This window comes from Nelusetta ayraudi, unplaced genomic scaffold (genome assembly GCF_046127955.1).
Source record: "Nelusetta ayraudi isolate G7.1 ecotype Tasmania unplaced genomic scaffold, CSIRO-AGI_Nayr_v1 ptg000092l, whole genome shotgun sequence".
Lineage (NCBI taxonomy): Eukaryota > Metazoa > Chordata > Actinopteri > Tetraodontiformes > Monacanthidae > Nelusetta > Nelusetta ayraudi.
This window is the reverse complement of record NW_027466142.1, coordinates 3,394,943-3,422,198: the sequence shown is the minus strand read 5'-3', so window position 1 is coordinate 3,422,198 and position 27,256 is coordinate 3,394,943. Positions and strand designations below refer to the sequence as shown.

General features: G+C 41.4%; 1 protein-coding gene across 1 annotated transcript; it reads left to right on the top strand.

The window, feature by feature from the left end:
- The first annotated feature begins 8,527 nt into the window (after positions 1 to 8,527).
- On the top strand, positions 8,528 to 27,041 carry LOC142902227 (protein crumbs homolog 2-like). Its single transcript, XM_076047117.1, has 13 exons — positions 8,528 to 8,750; positions 12,881 to 13,576; positions 14,609 to 14,804; positions 15,160 to 15,299; positions 15,814 to 15,999; positions 16,097 to 16,210; positions 18,935 to 19,882; positions 20,327 to 20,868; positions 21,144 to 21,309; positions 22,107 to 22,968; positions 24,575 to 24,679; positions 24,844 to 24,970; positions 25,641 to 27,041. Exons 1-13 carry the CDS (start codon positions 8,681 to 8,683, stop codon positions 25,860 to 25,862), a joined length of 4,374 nt encoding a protein of 1,457 aa, XP_075903232.1. The 5' UTR covers positions 8,528 to 8,680; the 3' UTR covers positions 25,863 to 27,041.
- Positions 27,042 to 27,256: the final 215 nt, after the last annotated feature.

Genomic DNA, 27,256 nt, shown 5'->3' with positions numbered 1-27,256 from the left:
GTGAAAATCAGTTTTTGGCAGCCCAACGTGTCAGCAAGAATGAACGAAAGTATAGATAAAAACAATATATAAAAACAAGTAATAAATATGTTTGTGTCTACGTTGCTGTAAACATTAAGAATGGTGCAAAGTAGAAATTCCAATAAATTCCAATAAAATCTAATTGGAATTGACTTGATTTTTGTGCAATACAAAAACCCATTATGCGTTCTTTGGCATTTATACATCAAGTGCAACAACCTGTACAACAAACCCGTCATTATTCAACAGACCATTTCAAGGAGTGACAGTAAATAAATGTGCGCCACTGCACGACAGTGCCCTCTCGTGGCTCAAACAAGGAAGCATGCGCCTGAGGTCTTGGAATAATAATACTAATATCATATTATTGCTGTATCCTGTAATAGCAATTTAGCATTTTTGTTGCTGCATAGCTTTCTCAAGATAGAACATCTGCCAATTACCATTGGTACATCACTATATTCCAATATATTAATGGCTGGTTTTAGTCTTTGTCTTGCTATGGTAACTATGTCTGCTAGAAACAAACAACACTCACTAGAAGTACATTACAGTCCTCTATCTCTCTGTCTCTGTCTCTCTCTCTCTCACACACACACCCAGGGTGTACCCCGCCCCTGCTAGGAGACAGTCGGGATAAGCTCCAGCACCCCCCACGGCCCTAAGTGTAGGGACAGTGGTATTAGAACATGGATGGATGGATCTTCTGTCTTATTTATATTTCAAATATTAGGAGGATGTTTGCTTTGATCCCCTCAGCTTTCACGAAACCCTTTTCATTACTTGAGAATTTGGTATGCATACTTTCAGCCAGGTTTGGGTGACAAGGGGTTAAGGGAGGATGTTTTCAAAGGTCGTGGGGTCCACTGTGGGGGGGCAATCGCTGGGAGACACGGCCTCTGTGGTATATTAGTCCTTTATAAAGATTATTACTCACCAGCGGCACAAGACAGGACAACAAATTAATGTCTGACATGATGTCTTCAGAGCAAAAACAGAAAATATTACAATTTTTGCCCATCGTTTGAACATGTTTTAGAGTTTGAAAACTCTACACACAAGCAAATAAGACAGAACTGGTAATAAAATAATAAAATAAATAAAATAAAATAAGAAACACATTCAAACTCTATCAAAACCAAACAATCCATTGTCAAAATGTCACTCTGATGACAAAATGATACCCACTTGCATCATATGAATAATGAACTTTCTGATCAGCAGCAACATACTAGTCTACTTTATATACAATAGTGCATTCTTTCATTTTGACTGTTCATCATTCAGTTCTATGGAAGGCACAAGTCCACAATAACCAAAAAATTAAATACACAATTTAAAAGTCATGACATTAGAGTAGTGTATTTTACCCTACGAGTTAAAGCAAAAATAAAACAAACAATACACAACTGCAGACATAGAAAAACACGATCCTGCTGTCTCTTGGAGTCTGGCCACACAATCTCATCTCGGGAAAATATCCCCTTGTGTGCCGAATCCATCCCTGGATTGACTTTACCTCAACGTCTCTGAATGCAGGCCCGTTCCATTGCCTGCAGAAGAGGTGGTTGGCGGTCACATAAGCTACATCTCCAAGTTGGAAAAAAAAAAAAAAAAAATCCTCTCTAGCATTAACAGATGGTGTTTAAGGGTGCAAGTACACAACTTGATCATAGTTGGTGAACCAGTTGTGGACCAGAGCAGGCACAATGGAGACTAACATTATCCCAGACAACAACAAACCTGGGCTGCTCTGGTCAATCCTGTCCAACTGCATCATGAAGTCCACCTAGAAATGTGCTTCTGTGTTGAGCGTTCTAGGGACCCAGTTTGACATGATGGTACAGGAACCCCTTTAAAGACTTATGGCGGCCCACAGTGTGGTATTTCCCCCACGATGCCTCCGGGACGTGAAATTTCCCATAGACCCCTTCAATGTAAATGCTTTCATGAAGCTGGGCAGATCCATCCATGTCCAAGATTCTCTTGAACAAAAAGTACAAATAGTGTATGGCTTTCACCATAGCACGCAATTATACTACACAAACAGAACCGCCCATCCCCACCACATGGGTTCCTGTGTTGTGGCACATATTCAGTCTTAATTAAACTGCACCCACTCTGTATTGTAAATGTAAAGGACTGTAATACTTACAGTGCCTGTACATATTCATGCCTAAGTTCTTTCGCCCTGACACTGTTCCTCTCATATGTGACTTCTTGCTTCTGCTGTGCTTTTTCCAAGATGCGTCTGATAATGGCAATGCTCACACAATTTATTCACTTATTAATCTATTTACTGAATTGAATACTTGCCCATCTGCAGGTATTTGTTGCTGTAGCTGATGGAGACTGATTGCATTGTTTGCTCTAACCGGGTTCACCATGGCGAGTTCCTGCTGTTGGGTGAACGGGTGTTGGCGTCCACCTCCAGAAGGTCTTCTGGCCATTCTGTAGAAAAACGCAACTGCAAATCGTTATTGTTTGCTGATTTTATTTTATTTTTTTACAGTACTGCATATAGTGTACTTTACTGTATTTACCGTACACAACATTGAAACATCCCAATATGTTGTCCCGGTATGTTTCACAAAACTAGCACTTTTGATCAAAATGGAGCATTAGCCACCCTGCAATACAGTACATGCGATACAGCAACATGATATAGCACGCTACTATAAATACTCCGGATACAGCCCGAGTAGATTGGAGAGTTCAAGTCATCTCGGTTTTGAAGTGGAAATGTCCCTATAATGGATAAAATTGTGAAATGGCTTCCATTAGGTTGGACTCTGCGCACTTTCCCTCATAGTCAGCCCATGGTTTGGGACATAGGTGACCATTCGAAATGACATTTGAAATAATGGTTCTCGCATGACCTTGACCTTGACTTTGACCATGTCTTCCTCTCCCTCTGCCTCAAGCTCTCCCTCTTTCGTACTGGTTGGTGTCCAGTTTTGGAAGGAAGTATTTTCAATTGACCAATGTGTGTTGGTTCTGCACGTACTTTGACAGACGTAAACACCAACTGCCAAAACCAGGCGCTATTTCTGGTGTCAGAGCAGACTGTCCTCTCTGAAGAGCTGATGAGATGTGAATGATATGATATAGAAACACATATTTCATAAATATATTACATGAGGTTACGAACCAACACACACATGCACAAAATATAATTATCTTTTATATGCACTGTATATACACAACAGTATGTGTGTGTGTGTGTGTACACATAACATACTGTACAATTATCATCCAGGTAACATCTATTGGAATACATAATTCAGATTTTCTAGCCTCAAATCTAATTTATCTGTGACTTCATTTTATTGTTTGTCCTCTTTTTTTTTAATCCACTACTACACTGCAGACAACAGCCAATTATTGATAACCTGATCTCTCACTTGGACCCTCTGGAGTCAGAAGGGAACAAAGACGCTCCGACTGACAGGAAGTGTAAAAGCTTGCAGGTGGCAAGAAAATCACATTATTGTTCTAATCGTGTTTTTAGAAGCGGCCGGAGTAATTAGCGAAGGCCTCCTCAGTGAGTAACCTTCGGGGACTCGGTCACATACCTTTTGCTACTTCTCCTTAAGATGCTTGAGTGGGCATGAATCTTCTTACTGGGATTCCCCCTCTCTACATTCGACACCAGCTGGAAGAAAAACATTCCTGGCCAACAATGACCAGGTTTTTATCACTGCAGCTGTCCACACTTGGACTCTCTGATGCTTTATTTATTTTTTTTGCCATCGTACAAATATTATAACCACAAAACAAATGATGCTAACACCCAAGAATTTGCTAATATTTAACAAAGTGAGTAAAAATGGCATTGCTACATGTTTAATCAATTTCTAATAAAGAGACAATCACCTGTTGAGGCCCTGATCAGGTTGCCGTGAGGGACAAATTACACTACCTGCCATGCCACATGCAGGTGCATAAGAAAGCCAATAATGTAAAAGATACTTAAAAATGAATGCGAGTTGGGAAAAAACAACTAACTGCATGAAAAAATAATACGCCGAACAATGCGGAAAAAAACAATCTGAACCGTCTAGAGATGTAAAGCCTCTTCTTGACACTTTAATAAGCCTATTTAGTCTTTTACTGTTTTCATTCATTAACCAATTCTGAGTTCATTTAATGAATCTATAACTACAGATTAACTTCCAGCATTGATATATTAGTTTTATTGTGCTAACAGCACTGACCACACTGTCATGATCCAGTAGATGCTGACATAAGAAACAGGGGATTGAAGGTTCAGTGAAGCATGTGACTTTTTTTTTTTTTTTTTTTTTCCAATTTCTTTGTTTCTGAGGACCAGACAGGATTGGATTAGGATTTGCTGTTGAGGGGTGTGGTTATCTGGGGGGGGGGGGGGGGGGAGCACAAAGACGGTGTGACTGATTACACAGAGAAAATCTTGTCTGGCGCTTTATAAGGCACCTCGATCGATGACATGTGACCCTGTGTCTGACTTTTTTTTTTTTTTTATCTCTGCTGGTGGCAAATATTTTGTCTTTTAACGAAACTCTAAACTCGAGGCCCCACAAGCAGCGCTTGTTCACATCTGAACGGAGCATTAATCCAATTGAAAACGATTGAATTCATAACGTAAGGCTAGTGTGACATATGTGTTAATGGCAGCAAAGGAAGACAAGTGGCGCCCTAAACCTTTACTGCCGTTTGGAAGTAGAATGGAAGTGCATGGCCATTAGCTGGGAGCTGCAGCTCCTCCCCCTGCTTGTAAAATGCCACCAGCAGTGTTTTGTCTTCCTCGCTTTGTCTCAGCTGGAACTTGGACGGACAATGGGATATACTGCAATATTGTTGGAGTGCTAAGCTACACATTTGTTTGTTGATGGAAGACGAAATGGAAGTTATTAGTATTAGTAATTAAAAAAAAGGACAACTAGGATCATGAACGTTGAATTGTCACCTTTGTGTCAAGACAAGGTTTTGACACTAGTAGCTGTGATTCTTTTTATTAATATATACATATATTTTAAGAACGCATTCGCTCCTCCAGTTACCCTCTGGCACCCAGTACACAGCCCCATATGGAGCCAAGTGTTGATTGCCAGAGCTGCTGTCCAGGGATGGTTTAGCTTCTTCTTTTTTTTTTTTAAATAGTCTGTTCACGTTTTCACTCAAAATGAAACTGGAAAAAAATTGCCGTATTTCTGCTGGAGTGCCGAACCGACTGGGCACGGGATGGGGCTGGATGGCATCAACCCGAGACACCTGCCTCGGGTACCGGTCCCCTAGGTGGGTGAAGGCGCAGGATTCTGGTCCTGTGCTTGGTTCCGGTGCCTACTTGCCCTCGGCTTCCATGCTCCGGGTGCTGGGTTCTGCCGGGCTGTGCGCCCCAGGGGTTGTCCCTCTTCCCTGGGGTGTTCGTCTCGTGACCTCTTGACCCAGCTTTTGCAAGGGGTGGGTGTCCTCCGCTGCTCTGGGCCTCTGCCCGGCCTGCGGTGCTGGGGGTGCTCCATGCACCCTCTGGTGGCTCACCTCCAGCGGCACACAAGTACACATTCCTTTTCTTTATCATCACTCTTTGTTAATTCTCTGATGCTGCTCCACTGACTTCTTTTGTCAATGCCACAGCAATGCATCCTGTTGCTATTGGCCTCTCTGTCCCTCTCTCTCCCCTCAAGCCCCTCACCTTGGTTCCCCTTCTATTTTCCCTCCCTGTCCCCCCCCTCGGTCCAGTTTTGGTCAGGATAAGATTAATATAACGAAAGCGCTCAACAGCTCGTTCCTGAACCGACCTGTCTGACTCCAACACTCAACTCACAAGTTTTGCCTTTGAGAATAAATCTGCCAGCTGTCATTACGGCCAGACAGGACAAACGTGAAAAAAAGTAAAGTGCAATATTTTAAACAATTTAGCATCTTCATAATAAATGGAATAAGCCATGACGAGTCTTCTCTGGTACCCACAAATGCATACATATTTACACCACATTAAAAAAGTAGAAGTTGCATATGAAAATGTATTGAATATATATACGTAAAGAACAAAAAGGAGGTCACCAAAAAAGGAAAGAAAGAGGGTTGCGGGTTCAATTACCAATTCCTGATATTCCTGTACAGCGTTTCCATGTTTTCTTTCCCGGATCTGTGTTTTCTCCCACTGCTCTGTCTTCGTCCCGCAACAGCAGTAGTGCGAGTGCGTTTGCAGAAATCTGACATTCGACTTGTCTCTTTCACTTGCGACTGGTCCACACAGACTCTGACTGCAGGAGAAGCAGTACTCGAAAGCGGATGGATGCAGACAAGAAGAAAATTGTTATTGACCGTAGCATTCGGAAATGGAAAAATAGGAATTGCACAGAATAATTTCATTTTAAAGGAAATGGAATTTAGGACCACAGATGAAACGATCAAACTAAGCAACTGTCTCAAATTGTGATATTGGTCACGTGTTCAACCATGTATGAATCGTTACGCTGGGGAATGCTTTGTCTCTCTGCTTAGGCTACTTAGAGACAGAGATCTGAGCTACATTCAGTGCAGGCTGCATTGTTCAATTAACCCAATTCTGCACTCAAAGTGGTCTGTTTAATGAATGTTTAGGAAAACCGTATGTACTTGGACATTGTCAGATTCATTCAGGCCAGCCTTATGTGAGGTATTAAATGAGTATAAATTTGAGTCTGGATTTGAACTGTAGGCTTTGATACCCATGTCTGATTTGTTGCCCATATTCAATATTTTGTAGAAAATAAAGTAAACATTCTCTGAATATTTTGCATTCAGACTTTCTTCTCATATATACTTTTAAAAGTGACCCCTGTCTGACATTTGCATTAACAACTGCTTAAACTTTGTTTATATTTGGATCTGTCTGCTTGCTTAGATGCAAAAAAACAAACAAACAAACAAAAAAAACTGCTGCTGAACAACAAGCTCAGAACAGTGACCTTGACCCTAATATCAAGAAAAAAGAAGCCACACAGCCTAGATGTGTTTTTGGATTAGCACACATACTATTATCAAAATCCAAATATTTATTTCATTGGAAAGAACAACTAACAGTGCAGAAGAATGCATCATTTGTCATCCCCGTTGACTTTAGATACATTAATAGATATCCAATGATATCCTGTTTGGTTTATTTCCACTGTAAAGGATTTGTGCTGCCAATCCAACAGTATGTGTTCTGTTTCTGAGCCTTGTTACAGTTCTGATCCGAGCCACTTAATTAAGGAAAGATCAGAAGCGCTACAGCTAGTCACTTAGGAATGTGGCGCTGTGAGAAACCGCCGTCGTTCATTTGCATATTAATTGTTGTGGGCATGAAGTGCGGCGGGCCGCCTCCCCCTCCCCCGGCAGAGTGTTTAATTAAACATTTTTTCTTATTGTTGTTGTGAACACAGCAGGTTGGAGGTACAGATGGGGGAGGGTGCGCGCGAGTGGGGGTCAGTAAAGCATTCAACTGCCACATTGCTCTGCCAACCAGTTACATACTGGATTAGCACTCTTCACCTCTGCTCCCAAAAAGGAGGGGGGTTATGGGAACTAAGGGACCACCAATCTTAAAGGACAAAACCCACTCGGACTGTATTTTTTTTTGTTTTTTATTTTTTACAAAATGAATAACAATACAAAATTGCCGGACAGAAGTACCTGTGTATTCTTTTAAACAAGTAAAGTATCAGTATTTAATCTCCCGAGACTTCACTTTAGAGTGTTAAAAGGTGACACGTCATGTCACGTGACCATCATGACATGAACAATGAACAATATGCAAGCTCAGCAATATTGTATACATTCTTTAATCATTACAGAAATCTGCTGCAAGATGGTATTTTTAACAATAAAAAGAAAGGGAAAAAATCTGATCAAACACAATGTTTAAAATGAGAAAATGCAACCCAACAATAATTTAGAAAAAACGTATTTAAATATTAACATTTATACATAATTATAACCATAGAAAAAGGCTTAAAAAAAGAAACAAAATAAAAAAAAACAACAAAATTTCAATTTCAAATTTCCTTCAATAGAATGGCCGGATCGTACAGACATGAATAGTTCTGAATATTAATAATAATAAATCGGGAACTCATACAGTTATTCCAGACCTTGGCACTTTTGCTATTCAAACCCTTGGCACACTAGTAGCAATAATATGGTCCTATGCTAATAAACCCAGAGTACGAACATTTGAGGTCATGCAACGTGTCCGTTTATGAGGAAACACCTGCTGAACACATAAACAAAACACACACAAACAAAGTTGGGGAAGTGCAGCTTTTAATGTGTTTTAATGTTGACTAGCTAGTGTCCCTCTGATGGATGGTCCTTGTATTATGAGAAGTTCCCCAAAGGTTCTTTATTATTATTATTATTTTTATTATTGTTTTGAACCCTTAACTTTTCATGGGGAGCCATTCCAGCAGCTCCACCTCATGTTTTCCTTCTCACACTCGACTGGAGTGATTACCCTACTCCAGCACAGCATTCACAGACTCACACACTCTGACTCAAGAGTCTGACTGGTCGGGCATGAAGATGCCTCAGTTCACTGTTTTCCAGTTAAGTTGAAGCAGCGTGTACGGAGAACTGCGCGGTGCTTTAATGGAGAGCCGGGGTATTTTACACATCGCTCTGTGACGGAACCGACCGGCGGTCAGCTGGCAGCATGGGGTTGGGAAGGGTTTGGTCCAGATTTCAGAGGATGCTTCTCATTACCATGATGATGTTCAAACTTGGTAAGACGTGAACTTTACTCTTCCCACCACAATGAGTTGATAACTGGCTGCACTTTTCGGCTTGTAAGAAGTATTTACCAGGACAGAATACTTTAATTTCCATGTATTTCTAACCAAAGAACCCCCCCCCCCCAAAAAAGCCCCCCAAAAACAGTTATTTTCACTCTTTATTACTGTTTTATTAATACGACCACTGAACTGATTCTCTTATGACTCCCCTTTGTCAAATGAAAGGATAGTGTTTGTGTTTGTGAGAGCGCCTCTGTGTGTGTTTTGCATGTGGTCGGTGGTGGGAGAGTCGTCTTGACCGACCTCAGCCTCTCCTGACCTATTTTTCCCGTAACCTTCGTTTGTGTGGGGCTTCTGAAGCTGGCTTAAAGCACGGCTGAGTTGAGGCTGTGATTGGCTGCTAGTGGCATTGTTAAAGATCACCATAGTGACACACACTGAGTGTCCGGCTGCACTACGAGGCAGCACTTTCTTTTTTTTGTTGGGTCTTTTCTTTGAATGGTGGGAGTGATGGGCGTGAAGACGCACTTGCAAGAGGAACTGCAGTGTTGAACCCGAAAGGATAGAAAGAGCTGAAATAACTGATATGAGGAAGTTGTGCACATCTTGCTGTTGTTTGTTTGTTGTATTTAGTTTGACTTGGCTCTTTCTTGTAATTACTTTGTCGTTTATTTTCTTGTATTGCAACAGCGTAGTTTCCCAGTTTGGAATCAATAAAGTACGTTTATTCTATCTATTCTATTATATATGAAATAAAAAATAGCTTGAGAATACTTTTTAAATATTATAATAGGTCATAAAGACACAAATGGAAATTTTCCCATTTGTTCCTAACTTCTTGTAAGGGCAGGAATTTTTTATTAAATGAATTCCAAATTGTTTTATTTCAAACGTGTCCACAAGTTACAAACTGCTGAACAAACCCAGAGAGCCCCTGAGAGGGAGGAGTGGATTCTTTTGGTTTCATCCTGACGTCCCTCCTTTGGGAGGGAGCTGCTCTGCTCAGCGTTGCTCTAGGCTAACACACTGGTACCAGTCAGTGTCAGGATAAACCCTGTCTGGCCGTAGCCATGATCTATTAGGTACTCAGTAATGGGTTTAATGGAGGGGAGGTGACACCCACATATATTAAAGGACCTGTTATCAGCTCCCTGGAATGTGTGAGGGGTTGATTGGGAGAGTGCAAAAAAGGGGGGATGGGGGTTGGGAAGGTTCCACAAAGTCTTTTTGGAGAGAACAAATCCACACCGTGAAAAAAAAAAACCTTGATCGTGAAGCCGCTGAAGGATAAAGGAAAAGTAAAAGTTTCAGCAGGAATATTTGCAGTAGCTGCTGGAACGCAGCAGGAAAGACTGGCTGAACAGACATATTGGGGGCTCTTGTCTTATTGAATCAGAGTGACATGCGGCTCATATCCCACTCTAGCAGGCATTTCAAATAGATTATCTGACATCTATGTTGGCTCACCGGACAAATTGTGACGAATACCTGACCCCTGGCTTTTTCATACTAGACGTTTAATATATCTGCAGATATTGTTCATACTCCAGAGATCACGCAGCTCACCTCCTTGTTGCGTGCAAAAGCAATTCATGGAAACACCGGCAAAAAACTTAATGATAAGAAATGATGATAGTAAAATAAAAATGTCTCCCCTGGGAACAGTGTAATGTTTGATCCAATTTAAAGTCCCACACTTGAGCCATGAGAAGCCATCTGTATACTTGTACAAATGTTCATTGAATGGTCTGGTCAAAATAAATGGAAGCCCATGGAATCTAAACTGGATCTCCAGGAGGTCAGATCTCAATCCACCTCCACCGCCATAGTGATTCATACATGGTTTAAAATGTGACCATGGAGTCTCAGCGCTAATCAGGTTTGACAGTCGTGAGGTAAAAAAAAATGCAACACAATCGCAATAACTGAAAAACACTGTTTTGTTCCCTTGAAGTGACTACAGATGAGTAGTTTCAATTACGAATGTTGAATTAATATAACTTTTTTTTTAAATGAAATAGCAGTGAGGACATGGTTATATCATGAATTCCAACAGTTTCAGAATGTCGAGTTATTTTTTACTTTCTCCATTAGAAAACTCACTCGCACTGATTGTGAATATCTACAATCTTTATAACTTCAAATTTGGAATTTTTTTTTCACACGGTCTCTTCCTGCTTCCTCGGGGGGTTTCAGTTGGTTTCTCTTTGCTTGTGTAAGGCACTTTATTATATAAAAAGTGGATTAATTGCCTGATGGTGCAGTGGTTACCACTGTCACCTCACAGCAAGAAGACTGTGGGTTCGATCCTTGCGTGATGCCTTTCTGAGTCCTCAGTCCAAAAAAACAGTGTAAACTTGGCTTCACCCCACGACAGCTGAGATTGGCTCCAGCAGACCCCCGTAGGTCTGAGTGAAAGAGATAGTGGGTGTAGAAGACAAACGGATGAATGATTGATTGACTGACTGATCGGTTGATAACTAATCACCTAACATAAAAACATAGAGATGTAAATATGTAGTGACTGGGAAGGAGTGCTGCGTGGATCACCCAATATGTTGAAGGAAAACAGGTGCTCGTTGGAAGGGGAGAAAAATCTGAGCAGACTGGAGGAAAATTGAAGGTACTCTTCCACTTTGGAGGCACTGTTCCACAGGTGAAGAGGGCTTCACTTTCGCATGGCTAGCTAGTATAAAATAAAAGACACAATGTCGGTTTTTCCGCGGTAGACACAATAGGTGTACCTATTGAATTAGTGGCTTCTAGAAAGTCAAGTAAGGAGTTTACTTTTAACACCATCTGTTGGAATAAATCTGGGGAAAAGGGGCTTGTTTCCTCTCATCACCAGATTGCTTTTTAAGCACAGAGGGTCAGACCTCTTACAGTGGCTTACACAGCTAGCCAGGTTGTAATGCGGCAAAAGTTTACAGGGAAACTTAGCTTTCACGGTTTTTTTCCCCCTTACGCTTTTAACACCATTTCATCACGTTTAGTGTATGTTTAGGATTTGACATTCATTTTGAATGTGACTGTGTCATCTTTATTAGTCATTGTATGTGTTTTAAACATGTATTTAAAATGGTTTTCTGTTGTGGGACACCTTTTAAAATAATTTTTAAAGATATTTTTTTTATTGAATTTGAATTAATTGCTCTTTTCTTTTGGAATATATTATGAGCCTATACTATTCAAGCTCTTGTGGGAGAATGAAAAACACTTGTTCTTCAAAGTTGTAGAGAACGGCATAATTGTGACATTGTGGATAAAAAAATAAAATAAAACAATTGACTTATTGCTGTGATCACAACTTTCACTGCAGATGTGTTTTTGTGAAAGTGGAGCCCTCCCAAAGTCATTTTTTTAACTGTGAAAATCTCTGTGTAGTGGCCCATGTAGTCCTCCAAACTGCCCAACTGATGCAAAGTAGGAAGTTGACAAATAATTAAGTTTTAAGTACCAAATACCATTTAAAGTACTATTTTTTAGGCGACCCAAAGGCAGACCTTTTTGAATTTATATGAAAGACCTCAAATGGGTGTTGTTGATGCCTTAACCTAATTTTAGTTAAGTTAAGTTTTAAAAGAATGTGCTTGCATAAAGAAACAGTTTGAGGAGTGGGTTTCTTTCCAGAAGGACTGAGGGACCCAGCTGTTAACCCACGAGCATATTAACTCAATACAAACAATAAACCATACACCATAAACATAATGTATAATGAGAATTTGCAGCTTTTATTAGTATTATTAATCTTACAATCATAACACCTTTCCTAACAAAAATAGTATTTTGTTTTTCTTTTTAGTTAAGGTAAAAATCAGGTTTCAAAACTCTAATAACTTCCAACACATGTAATAAATCCCTATGGAACTTAGATTTCTGTGAATATATTGATTTGTTATTTTCTCATTCACTCGTTCATTCATAATTGTGTTTTATTTTGCCTCTGTGAATATTGTCACACTGCTCGCCTCCCTCACAGAATGTACAATACACTGCAGCAAAACTAAAAAAGGGCAAACTCAACTAGGGGACACGGTACAATCACCTTACTGTATAGCCTCGTCTCTTCTCTACTGGCGGCTGTGTTCTTGCTTTAACCTGCATCCTGTTCTTCATTTCAGGCCTGTTGTGCACAGCAACAGCGGACACGTGTCTCTCATCTCCATGTAACAATGGCGGCACGTGCCTTGACAACCTGAGCGAATACGTGTGTCTGTGCCCCAAGTCGCCCGTGTGGTACGTGGGTAACCACTGTGACGAGCTCTACGACGCCTGCACAAGGGCGTCGTGCGCCAACTGCACCGGCACCCTAGGCACCGACAAATTCACCTGCCACTGCCCGGACGGCCTCACGGGCTCCAACTGCACCCAGGATGTGGACGAGTGCGAGAGCAACCCTTGCAAAGGTCCTCGGTCCCACTGTCTGAACGGAGTCAACGGCTATTCCTGCCACTGCCCCGTTGGATTCGCAGGGAAAAGCTGCCTGGATAACGTGAGCACTTGTTCAGAGGAGACGTGTCAGAACGGCGGCACTTGTACCGACATCCTAGACACTGGACACCAGTGTCATTGTGCACCTGGGTACCAGGGGAGGAACTGCAAGGACAACATTAACGAATGTCTCTCCGACCCTTGTCAAAATGGGGCCATCTGCAAAGACGGCGTCAACGGGTACCAGTGTTTTTGCGTGCCCGGGTTCCAAGGCTACCACTGCGACCTGGACATCAACGAGTGTGCCTCCCGACCCTGCCAGAACAACGGGACGTGTGTTGACGAGGTGGATCACTACGAGTGCGAATGTGCACCAGGTTTTGAAGGTGAGATTTGCATTATTTTGACTGGGAGTTTCCCCACTGGCCATTGGCCAGTATGTGAGTGTTCATGCGTTCATCAGGATGTGAGGAGCAATGATCCCATAACGTGACTTTCAGCTCAGAGGATAATTAAGTCCTTCTAAAACATTGAGGCTTCCTGATGACCTGAACAGCGAGACTGTTCTTCCCATAAGCAATAAATTGATGTCTCAAAATAAAAGATCATTTAGATTTGCTCTTGCACAACGGAGCAGAGGTTGCTCTCCCATGTCTACTATGCATCAATTTAACACATATTGACTGTAAATGAACCAGATCCAGGATTGGACATTACCTGAACTAACCCAAGAAATCTAGTGCTGGAACACAAACTGTCATTTGTAAAGCATTATTCCTACATTAATACACTATAGTGAGAAAGCTGTAAAAATAGTTTGTCACAATTTTGTCTGCTTGATTTTAAAATATTCTATTCTATCATTTGTTTATTGAATGAGATTCATTCTTTATAAATGATGTCTTAAGGTTAGGTAGGCTAATGTTGACCATAAACTGCTTTCTGTGAATGCACATAAACACAAAATAAATGTGCCTACAAATTAAACAACAAAAACAACTGCAAAAATAGTGTAAATCCTTTTTCACGGGCACCCCGTTTTAAGACGGACAATCTATTGTAGGCCATCTGTCAGTCCACAGCCAGTGTCACACGAGCAGCAGTTTCTGTCTTAGTCAAAGGCGAAAAAAATAATGCTGGGCTTCCCCCCCCTCCCTCTGTCTAACTACCTAAATATAGTACCTAAATAACTAAATATATTCATATAATATTAACTAAATAAAATTTCAATATTTCAATTTCAACAACAAATTATTCAAAAGGCATCTTTAATTAGTATTTGTTGGTATAATCACTTTGTATTTGAGGCTTCCCCTATTAGTGTTGTTATTGTTGTTATTGTATTCATTAGCCAGAGGATGAAGTGTGTTGCTGATCTCATGTCTTGGCTGGCTGCCATAATGTCTGTCCTGTGTCAGGGATTAACTGCGAGGTGGAGATCGATGAGTGTGAGGTGCACCCTTGCCAGAATGGCGCCACCTGCCATGACCATGTTGCCAAATACACGTGTGAGTGTGTGTCTGGTTTCCTGGGCCAAGACTGCGAGGTCAACATTGATGAATGTGCCAGCGCGCCTTGTTTAAATGAGGGCAATTGTGTGGACGGGGTTAACAGGTAGGACCGTACACGGAACACACACACACACACACACACACACACACACACACACACACACACACACACATGCACACATTGCTGTTTATGCTGTTTATTTTTTATTTTCCTTTTATTCCTAGTTTTAAACTGTGACCATAATGAGTTGGGATTTGTATTAAAACAAATGAGGATTCTCTTTTTGGATTTAGATCGACCTAATAATATAAAGTCAAAACTTTAATAAACAAAGGAAAGCAATTCAAAATTCACGCTATAAAAAACTCACTCCAAATAGTTCAAATTTACGTTTACATACGTAGTGCTCATACACACAATTGATGGCTTGCATTTCTTTCTGCGCTGTCTCTTTTAGCTATGAATGTGACTGTCGGACGACAGGCTTTGCGGGAGTTCACTGTGAGGAGGATATTCTGGAATGTGAATCTGATCCCTGTCAGCACGGAGCCACTTGCTTGGAGGGAAAAAACCTTTACTCGTGCCTATGTTGGACAGGTGAGTCACGACTTTGGGAATGAAATTGGCGTCGCAAAAAAAGGGTGCGGATACCCTTGTAGTGCCGGACAGATTTAAACTACAGCAGCAGATCTTCAACCAGAGGGTATAAGCAGAAGACCAAGACTGCAAGAGACAGAGAGAGAAACAAAACAACAAAACTCCCGCGGTTGCTAGTATCGAAATCGTATCAAAATTCAATACTTTTCCAAATGTCGTATCAAAGTCTGAAATCAAGTATCTTGTCAACGCTCATATATGTATATATATGTATACCCACTCTTTACTTCAGCAAGATAATGTCTCAATGTCTCAATTTTAATCAATTTGAACTAATTTGTCTTTTTTGAAAACAAAAAAACAAAAAACAAAACTCATAAAGAATGATGTGAGTAGCTAGTTGGTGAAAGTTCAGTTCTGTGTGGGAGGTGGAAGGACTCAGACAAGTTTGTAAACTTATTTTATGTGCCTTATGTTTCCCATTGAAAATGAATGCGTCTTTTCGTCTGTGCAGGCTATGAGGGAGAAAACTGCCAGTTGGATATAGACGAGTGTGAGGAGCACCCTTGTGAAAACAATGGCCAATGTTTTCAGCGTTCAGACATTCAGAACTATGGGACGGTGCCTGAGTTCACTCAGTCTGAGTTCAGATTTGAGGATGCAGCTGGCTTCATTTGCAGGTGTCTGCCAGGATTCACTGGTGAGTCTCATTTTTTTATTTATTTTTTTACTTGTGTGCGTCATAAAAAACAAGAGGACCGAGTCGTTCAGTTTGCGTGTCCTTCCTTTGCTTACAGGACACAACTGCTCAGTCGATGTAAACGAGTGTGAGTCTTCTCCTTGCCAGAATGAAGGAAATTGCCAGGACTTGATCAACTCGTACCAATGCGAGTGTCTTGATGGATTCACAGGTGGGAAAGTTATTGAATTCTAAAAACAGTTTTTCATAAAATACTTACAAACAAACAAACAAAATGAAACTGTAAAATAAGTGTCCGGTGTGGACCATATCAGCGTTAGACATTTAAATCTTCTTGGCCAAACGACGTTAGGTTGATGTTCCTTCTGCTGGTCATTGCTTGGGTTCAGCCCAGGGATTATTCGATTTTTGAAAGAAATCTGTTCATACATCTGTCAATAAAGGAGGAACCACATCACAACCTGACCAATAATTAGGTCTGTACTTTTTTCGTATGTTGGACAGCTTAAAGCTCTCAATAAAAAAAATGAGAGATGAGAGATGAAATGAAAGGCCCAATGCCTGAAAGAACGGAGAGCAGCGATAAATAGCAGCGTTCTTTGTGAGGATGATGAGCCTGTAATCTTGTTGTACCCCCAAAGGTTTTCGCCCTAATGATATGCAGGCACTTAAAGGCCCAGAAATACGGAACCTGAGTCGGGGGCGCAAATAGTGGTCTGGTAACTTGGTCGTAGTTGTGTGGCTAGAACGATCCCCTCAACCTCGACCTTCGTATAATCTCTATGACATCAAAAAGGGAAACTGCTTCGACTTTCCTGCTCTTGTGGGGCTTGTCATCACTTGGCCTAAGTCTTAGTGTGACTACTGACATGATTGTAAGACTGTCAAGGCGCGTCAGTCATATACAGTATTAGACAGTTATCACAATCACAATCTGTTTTGTTGCAGATCTGGTCAAGTAAGTGCAGGTTTCAGGCGTGAGTGGCTAAATGCATCCCGTTGTTTGTATTTATATATATGAAGAACATCTGTCAAACTACCTGTGGAAATCATGTAGTAAGGCATTTTTGCATAGAAGATGGTGTCATTCTGTGCAAAAGGAGTATGTCTGCTGCAGCTCTGTCACTACCTGCACCTCGTCTCATTTTCTGCCGCTATTGACTTTTACATACATTTATTTCTTTTTGGTCCCATCTGGTCTTCCAACCACCAGGTATTCTGCCAGACTCTGGCCCAGGCTCTGTTTCCTTACGGTAAAGCGAAGCAGGGGATGAGAGGGCAAACATATGGTATGGAAGATAATAGTAGAAAACAACAGGGCAAATACCTGCCATATGTCAGGTGTCCAGACTCCATAATAAATTGAAACCTCTTGTGAGGAGGCGGGGCAGATTATAGCAAAGCCGCTTAGAGGCACACCAGATAAATCCTGAAGGAAACACACAATAAACATGTGAAACAAAACAAAGCTCTTCTATCTGATAGTGAGGAAAAAATAATTTGTATATACGAGAAAATAAACTGCACACGGTTCAAAAAATTAAAATCCTATAAATAGAAGAGCTCAATTTTCAGATTAATGGGATGGACATTGTTGATGACTTTAATTGACAGCAGAGGTAAAAGCCCGTTGTTCCTTCCCTGGTACACAGTGTCAAGATTAGAAGTTTCATTACAAACTGATGCAGATTATTTTGCTTTGACAATATAAAGTAACTTTGTTCATCGATTAGATGTGTCTTGTTTGTAGTTAATCTCAAATATACATACAACTAACAATGTCTGCCACAGTGTAGGGGAAGTCAAATACAACATACCTAAGGAAGTAGACATTGGACTTTTTTTTTTCTGTCATGGCCTCCGTGCCGAACTTTTGCCCTTCTCAGGGGAACTGATCTTACTAAAAGATTAGCTTTTGATCAAACCTGCAGCACTCCCACCTAGTTTGTTCCTGCGTCTTCGGCCACTAGTGGGCGCCCTCACGCCAGCACACGCAGCATTCCACTTCTCAGGAACCTAACAGGAAGTGAGCTGCCTGTAGTTCAGTTATGCAAAAGCTGAACTACAGGCAGGACAGGAGCACAGGGTGCGGAGGAGGATAGGGAGGCATTCAAGGAGAAGTGAAGGAGGGAGAAGGGCAGGAAGACAACCTCAGAGGTAGCCAGGGCTGCCAACTTATCACCCTGTCGGCCCGGCACAGAGCAGAGGAGGACAAACAATTTTCCTTTGCTAAACTGGACGATGAAGAGAAAGAGCCGAAGAGAGAGAAAGGAAAGGAGCAAAGGAAAGATGCTTCACTTCTATGTTTCAGCAGTGCAGGGAGTTTGTTGGCTTCTGCTTTAGTGGATCATGTTGGGAAACAGGTTAATGCTGCTGCTCTGCTGCTTTGGGCCCTGGTGGCTGACAGGTACATTTTTAATGATATCTTAACAAAGTGAACATGGCTTGGTTTTATGATGTGGCTGTAGTTGGTTTGTAGTAAGAACGCAAAGTCTTTTAGACTGTTTTCATGGCATTTGAAAAAAAAAAAAAAAGAAAGTTGGAAATGCAGTTGGATAAGGTATTACTGACTAGTGTAACCACTCATAGAATAGTCTGCTTTTCTGTTGGATTGGGCTTGTGCTGTAGTTTTGTAATTTTATGACAAACTAGCCATCTCATTATCTGCAAACAACACTTTGAAACAACTCAACAACTTCTCTGCTCACCCAAATGCTCGAAGCACATTTTAAAGGTAATGCATTGGTCAAGGCTAGACAGTAGTTAAGTTAGTTAGTTACCTGACCTAAGGCCTAATGTAGTAGAAAGTCTGTCAAACTTTCCAATTTGAATTAAAGAAATTGTTCACTGAAAGTAGAGTGAGGTACAGCTGATGCGAAGATTGAATGAAGAGGTTTTTTTTTGTAGTAACAGAAACATGTGTTTTCCCTTACAGGCGTACACTGTGAGGTTGACATTAATGAGTGTTACAGTAATCCTTGCAAGAATGGTGCCACGTGCGAGGATGCTGCCAACTCCTATCGATGTCACTGCCCTCAGCCAGAGCCTGGCCAGCAGCCGTGGGGTGGGGACAACTGTGATGTCCTTCTACTTGGCTGCCAACAGCACCTGTGTCAGCATGGAGCCGAGTGTGTCCCTTTGCTGACCAACGTCGGGGAGCACAGCTACAAATGCAAGTGTACCCCCGGCTGGAGCGGCGATTACTGCAACAGCTCCACCACCTTTTCCTTCAACTCGGAAGGTTACGTCCACATCCAGCTGCCCGTTAACAAGAACAGGACAAAACAGGAAATGAAAGACTATGGGTTGCACGTGAGGCTCAGGTTTAAAAGCACCGTGCCAGATATGGTGCTGTACTACTGGGGCACCCAGGAGTATTTTGCCTCCCTCGAGCTCTATGGAGGCTTTCTTCTGGCCAGAGTAAAGTCAGGAAAGTTAATGGAAGTTAGTTACCCGAGCAAAGTTAATGATGGAGAGTGGTACCAGGTCACGGTGACCATGGATGAAAGACTGGTCCTTGTTGTGAAAGGATCCAGCTGTGAAAAAGAGTGTCAAGTAAAGAATGAAGACCACAACCACCTAAGCTTCCTGCAGCCCAGCGCCTTCTATCAAATCTTTGTTGGAGGAGCACCGCAGGAATATCTGCTCCAAACATCTACCAGGAAGGGCTTCATTGGCTGCATGGAAGACCTCAAAGTCAACCACAAGTTGCTTCTACCTTGGGATCTTATCAAAGAAGACGGCCAGGGCTTGGAAATCGGATGCAGCAAAAAGGAGTGGTGCCACGACGACCCATGTATGCAACGTGGGCAGTGCGTGGACATGTGGGTTCAGGCCAGTTGTGTTTGTCACCGGCCTTACCTTGGAGAAAACTGTGAGAAAGGTAAGACACCTTGTGCTTCACATTAACTAGGGAAAGGTCATTATTTCGTAGCTATAGATTACATTTACAGAATGTGGGTTTCCAAAGCCAAAGAGTTAGAGTAGAGTGACTTTTTGCCAAGTGTAGATAAGACTTACGTAATGGCTACAGTACATTTCTTTTTCTTTTTGATCATCGATTATTCAGCAGTACGAATGAGATATAACCCTGAACACCAAATCAACAACTCAATTTCCTTTGGCTTTTTTGACAAAGGTTTGACAAAGTTGTAAATGAGTCTAAGCTTTTTTGCCAGGCTCAATAAAGTGGGCTATATATTATAAAACAAGTGAAAGCCTGAAAGAAACATGGCAAATACTGATTGATATCATCTACATCTCGGACAAGGTGATGTGATGAGACACTAATAACTCTGTGCTTCTAACCTTTTCTTTCTTTCTTTAGAGTATCCATCTTGGACCTTTGGTCATGAGAAAAACACCAGCTACTCTGCGTTTAGGATCTTGGAAAGCCACGGAGAGAACTTTACCATATCATTTTTGCTGCGCTCTCTCAAGCACAACGGCCTGCTGCTGCAACTCCAGCGGGAAGAAAATCCATACCTGACAGTCTACCTGAAGGAGGGCACCGTTGCCATTTACAACCCTCACACCACGCTGATTTCCGAGGCCAAACATGTCACAGATGGAAAGAACAGTATGGTGACTGTAAAGCTACAGTACGGTCATGTTGTTTTCCCGAAAGCAGGGCATCACCGTGCCCTGGGCAACGTCAGCGTGGAGGCAGGGGATGTGGCATATGTTGGCGGGCTCCCTGTAGGTAACAGCATGAAAGCCTGGGGTGGAAACTTCAAGGGTTGCCTTCAGGACATTCGGCTGGACAACAAGCGCCTGACTTCTGAGGATCATCAAGACAGAGTGGAGATTTACCAAGCGAGTACCGAGGAGAACGTGCTGCCAGGATGCCAAAGTGATGATACATGCAAGGTAAAAAAAAAACCCAACAGTTTTCACTCTATAGTTTTTGTTTTATGTGTACAGAAAAGAGGGCTAGTGTAGCCATTCCTAGGCCCTTGCCTGGTTGTGTTGCTTGTTTCTGCTCGTAGAGTATTTTCACTGCTTTTGACACTGATCTGGTTGTGAATCCCTTTAAGCGGCCAGTTAGTTCGTAATCTTCTCTGCTGTTATTACCTCCGTGGTCACACCAGGTGAGAGATTTCACGAGTGAATATCCTGTGTCTCCCATCTGTCTTTGCAAACAGGATGAGCCATGTTTCAACGATGGGAAGTGTCAGGTTACCTGGAATGACTTCAAGTGTGACTGTCCCGTTAACTACGCAGGGAATCTCTGCCAGACACGTTTGTGGTGTGGCGACCATCATTGTTTCGATGGAGCTCAGTGTTTGGAGCTGCAGGATGGTTATGAGTGTAAGTAATCCTTAAGCAGGGATTACTACTCCCTTATTCTGTCACAGTCAATCAAATTGAGGTTGTATGAACTATAACATGACTGTCAACTACTGAAATGTTAACTTTAACCTTTGTCTTGTTTCAACTATCATTATTATTATTATTATTATTGTTATTATTATTATTATTATTATTATTGTTGTTGTTGTTATTATTATTATGTTAACCTTCTATTACTGGGGTCAGTGGAAGACATCCAAGAATTAAGCTATATAAAATATAAAAAATATAAAACCTTTACTCATAATTACCTTTTAATTTTTTTTTACTTACAAAATGTGAACTCAAAAAGGACAAGCATAATGTGTTTGTTGGTTTTTTATCATGAGGGCAGACACAGTATTTCTTTCTTTTAGAATAAGGTGGCTCCTATATGAGAGTTGTGGCTGTACTGTTTGATGTTGAGGCAAATCTGACTGAGGGGAATATTGGTGCTGACGGTACTTGTTCCCTATTTTGCTTTTCTTTTCTGTTAGCTTGTTGGCCTTATTTTCGTCAGTTTACAGGTAGTTAATACCCATACTACAAATTTTTATTAGCTCAAATGCGTGGTAAGACCTGCAGGTCCTTCGCAGCCTCTTTTGCTCTGAGGTACTTTCCAGTATTCAGAGTACCAACTGGTGATTATTATTTATAATAACAGGGGTACTATTGGCTAAACCATCAGCATGTTACTGCTGTCAGCTAGGGTTAAGGTTTCGTTCATTCATTCATTCATTCATTCAATATCATAAAAATATTATTTTCTTCCACAGGTTTAACTGAGGCCAACTTCCAGGACAATGCCCTTGAGTATGTTGCTAACAGCACTCTGCAGGCACCTGTTACCAACATCACACTGGATATACGAACGAGGGACGCCAATGGAATCCTGTTGCGGGCAATCAGCAAGACGGAGGTGTTTTGCCTGGGTTTGCTCAACTCGTCTCTGCTGGTGAAAATGGACAGTGGGCTGAACGCTGAGCTGTTGGCCTTCACAAGCGACAGTGCCATTGCAGATGGAGGATGGCATCATATCCAGTTGAGCATGCTAGATCCTGCGCACACAGAGTCCCGCTGGATTCTTATCATCGATGGACAGAGAGTTGGTGGCAGTTTTGGTCTTGGAGGGAACCTGAACTTCCTCAATGAGACCAAGATCTTACTGGCTGAGAAGTACAGCGGGTGTATAGGGGAGGTAAGGGTCGGTGGCGTCTACCTACCACTGAAAAGAGTACCAGATGCCCCTCAGCTGAGCCAGTTCTACCTAGTGGGAGGACAAGACCCGGTCATCGGCTGCCGGGGTGCACCAGTTTGCGATTCCCAGCCATGCCTCAACCTCGGTGTTTGTCAAGACCAGTTTAACGAATTTAACTGCAGCTGCAGAGCAGGGTGGGAGGGAGAACTGTGCGAGTCCGAGGTAAACGAGTGCTCCTCGGGTCCGTGCGTTTATGGCACGTGCACAGACTTGCTGGCGGACTATCAATGCGACTGTGAACCTGGGTACACAGGGAAAGACTGCCAGGAAGAGATTGATAACTGTCTGGAGTTCACATGTCAAAATGGAGGAACCTGCGAACCATCAGAAGAGGTGAACACCTGCTTGTGTCCTCCTGGCTATATCGGCAAGCGTTGTCAGTGAGTAAAAGAAATCCTGTTTTTCTACATTATGGGCTATTGGGCATCACTTTTGCTACTACATCAAATAATTTGTGTGCAACATTTTGTGGATTTAGAAATATGAATTTCAGTATGAAATCCACGCAGGTCTTTGTGCATGAGGCCCCTGCTCTCTTTTAAAAATAAATAAACATTGCTGCATTTAGAACTTTAAATGAACAGTTGACTATAGTCTATCTTTAAGAATGAAGAGGTAAAAACTTCCAAAATAAAAAAGGCAACGGTACTCAATGAGAGAGAGAAAAAACCCAAACCAAACCAAAAATAGGCCACATAGTTTCACAACACGATGGAATATGTTAAAAAAAAAAAAAAATGATTGCTTGAAATGTTGGATCAAGTCCTTGCTGAAACATCATCTTGATTTATGCTTTCATAATGTTCCAGCGAAAGTTGGATTTCACACAAATCCTACAAGTGTTTCATTGTGGCTGAAGAACACTTCACACACATGGCAGTTGAAGAAGTAAAGGGGGGTAAAAGTGTGCCTTGGATGATACTGGCACTGGAGGCTGTAGGGTTGGCGAGCGAAAGGTGGTCCCTTTCTGTCATTTGCCAGCAACAATAATGTACAGTACAGTACTTTTTAATTTCAAAGGCACACTTTTACTCCCATGTGCTTCTTTCACGCATCAATTCAGCAAGGACATGACTCTCAGCCTGCAATCCGACCACAGTGACTAGGTAAAATCCTGTGCCACTTTATGCAACGATATGGGATGCATGAGACATTGTTTCAATAGCTTTTTAGATACATTTTTTGACTTTTCTGTTTCTTTCCTCCTCACTTCTACACACAGACTAAGCCACAGGTGCACCCATCTTGTTTAACCAAGCGGTTGTCTTTTTGAATTAATGAGAACTATGTGACAAAATTGTCACGCTATGCATAGAATGAAATATATTGGATGTTATTCGCACATTTTAAACAAAAAAAATCTTCACATTGAGAACTTGGGTTAGGGTTGTTTTTTGTTTGTTTTTTGTGCTCTTGTCCAACTTTTTTTATAATAAAAAAGTATATATGTAGTACGACTAGTATTGGAACAGTTCAAAATGAAAAGCAGCCTAACAAGTTCAACGATTCAATGACAGTTAGGGTTAGGGTTAGCTGAAATTAGGTTTAGGGTTTTGGGGTTCCTCAAGTACTACCAGTCCCAAATTTGGCGTGGGCACTTCTTGGCGTCTCCTGATGAAGACGCAAGTGGCCCCATGTGTCTAGGACAAAGTTTCACCCCATAGACTTGCATTGAATTAGGGTTAACGATAAGCCTGAAACTAGGGTTAGGGTTAGGGTTAGCTGAAATTAGGGTTAGGGTTTCGGGGTTCCTCAAGTACCACAAGTCCCATATTTGGCGTGGGCACTTCTTGGGGGCTCCTGATGAAGACGCAAGTGGCCCCATGTCTCTAGGACAAAGTTGAAATTTCACCCCATAGACTTGCATTGAATTAGGATTTAAATGAATGAATACTTTTTGTCCATAAAAACATTGTCTTGTCATAAATTAAAATAAATCAAACTTCTAAATGAAAAAAAAAAACAAAACATTTGTATTCCCATAAGGTGGCGCGACCCTGCAGTGGCATGTGACAGAAACACGCAGTGTCTGAATGGGGGAGTGTGCATTGGAGGGAACTGCACTTGCAAGGCAGGCTACACTGGTGCCAGGTAAGACCTGAACACAGACCTGGTGAAGCTCAGGAGAAACCTCACAGCAAACCAGTTGGAGGGTTCAAGAGTACAGCCAAGTGTATGTGTGTGTGTGCACGTGTGTAAGCGTGCTCTTGTTCTGTCAGGCATCGTTGTGTTAAAACTCTGCTGATATGTTTCAGGTGTGAGACAGATATAGACGAGTGCTCTTCTAACCCCTGTCTCAACGGCGCCACCTGTCTGGATCGGCTCAACCACTTTCAGTGTGAATGTATGCCCGGCTACAGCGGCACACTGTGTGAAAGGAATGTAAGTGATTGACTGAGCATTGCAATGACAGTGAAATGATCTTTTAATTTGAAACCTTATTAGTAGATTTTTATTAAGCCTTAATTAAATGTCTTGTGAAGAGATCTTAAATTCTAAATGTAAAGCTGGCATCTAGTTCCTTCTTCAACCAATAAGCAACCAGCTGAAGCAAATCGACAGCAGTGGCAGCAGCAGCTGGAATGAAATAAAAGAAAAAAGTGACTTTTGACAGATCTATGCCGTACTTGTCACAGTCATGCATAAGTTTTTGCTGGCATAAATTTAACACTGACATTCTATACATATTAATACACTCAATTCTTTGCTGACTGGGGCAGATTAGATGTGGCTGTGAATTGTGGGTAAAATTGGGCTAAAATGTGTAGAGTGTCGAAAGCTTTAGACTTTCCAAAATAAAACCCAAAGTGCGATGACTATTTTTTTTTAATTTTTCGCTTTTCTTGTTAGCAGTAGTTTAAATTGTGTTTTTATAATTAATGTTGCCTTATTAATTGCCCGACTTGTTATTCTCCCCTTTTCTTTATCTATTGGCTAAATCATTTCTGTTCAGGATGCACCACAATGTCTATGCTATTCTATATATTCCTGTAGTAACAATCAAGCCTAATCTTGTTTCTTCATTTCCTCCGTGTCATTTCCTGGCCTGCAGAGAGATGGGCAGAGGGAGGGTGTTCCGTGGCTGGCAGTGACTATTCCCATCTCCACCCTGTGCGCATTACTAGCCATCCTGGTCGTATTTGTTCTGATCATGACAGCGCGGAAGAAGCGACAGTCGGAGGGCACGTACAGCCCCAGCTCGCAGGAGGTCGCCGGAGCTCGACTGGAGATGGGCAGCGTTCTGAAGGTTCCCCCAGAGGAGAGACTGATCTGAGGCCTGTTGCCGCTCTACAAGGCATGGATGGGAAAATGACTGGTGTCGAAGAGACCATGTGAAGCCCTGACAAAGACAGCTGCTAATTCCTCTGACGGTCTTAAGCACAAATCTGAACCCAGCCCGGATAAACGGCTGGTGAGCTGACTGCAACTTCCAAAGGACTTCCTAAGGAGTTTATTCACACAGACTGGTGGATTTGACCTATGCCATGCATTTGCCTTATGACAACGTATTCATTGATAACGATCTGGCAAAACAAGACTTTTCAACACTGAGTGAATAAAGTTGACGAGGTGGAATTTTTGATTCCAACTGTATGCTTTAATTTTGTATTTCAAGCTCAAATAGCCAATGTTACTGGGAAAAAAAACATTGATCTTGCTGGTAATGATATTTTGCATTTGTATAATTTCATTTGATGTCTATTTAAGTAGATTGTCACTGACTGCAAGGGTAGCATCAACATTGTTCTGTTTGACCTTTTTTTTTTTTTCAAGTTAATTTCATTGAATGATGGATATCCCTGCAGACACAAAGTATTGTGTTAATTTTTGCTGTATATAGTCTGTGTGTTTGTGTGTGCACGCACGCGCGCGTCGCTGAATGTGTGTTTTAGTTGTGTACGTCAAAAGTTAGTCACTTCATTGAACCAGTGTCTTCATAGCAAACAATATCTTCATATGGATCTGTACTTGCAACAGTAAGTGCAAAACAACAAGAGGTTAGTTGAATGGCAGCACGATTGACAACACTATTATCATTGTGACAACAGTGTGACTACACCATTAGGAAAAAAGGATTCTGAATGTAAATGGTGTTGTCTATGTCCGTTTTTTGTATTTGTAGCAATAAAGAAACACTGTCAGTGACTGAGTGAAGGAAAATAACATGTACATGCAAGGTGTAAGGGAAAGTATGTGCCTTCATGTTTATATAAATTTACCAGTTCTGTGCTAGGATTAGTTTATTACCCATAGTTTCTATTTTTAGACTGTTAAGTCCCACAGACATGTTTCAAAAATATAGTGCGATACACTGAATATTTTCCTTTTTTTTCAAGGTGCTGTATTACACTGTAGATTAGTAAGTAGGGATTTTCTAACTTCAATTTTCATTTTATTTTTTTACAAATGTAATATATTCACTTTTGAAACATGGTAATTATATTACTGTTGTTTTTCGGGGGGCTTTTGATTTGTGGTCATTTTTTCCCTCTTGCAATAAATACATCATTATGTGAGAGATGTCCCTATACTGTAAAGATACTAATGATGCATCGGTGGGAAATTTGTTTTTTTTTGTCTAAAATCTGAGCCGTGTTTATTGCGGGAAAATAAACACCAGTGAAATTTGATTTGATTTTGATTTATTTCGATCAGCAACAAAAATAC

What these genes read in the sequence shown, in the direction of transcription:
- LOC142902227 (XM_076047117.1), top strand. Translation starts at nt 8,681, where the DNA reads ATGGGGTTGGGAAGGGTTTGGTCCAGATTTCAGAGGATGCTTCTCATT. An exon ending in CTCGTGCCTATGTTGGACAG is followed by an intron (nt 15,300 to 15,813) that starts GTGAGTCACGAC and finishes TCGTCTGTGCAG; the next exon opens with GCTATGAGGGAGAAAACTGC. An exon ending in AAAGTGATGATACATGCAAG is followed by an intron (nt 20,869 to 21,143) that starts GTAAAAAAAAAA and finishes CTTTGCAAACAG; the next exon opens with GATGAGCCATGTTTCAACGA.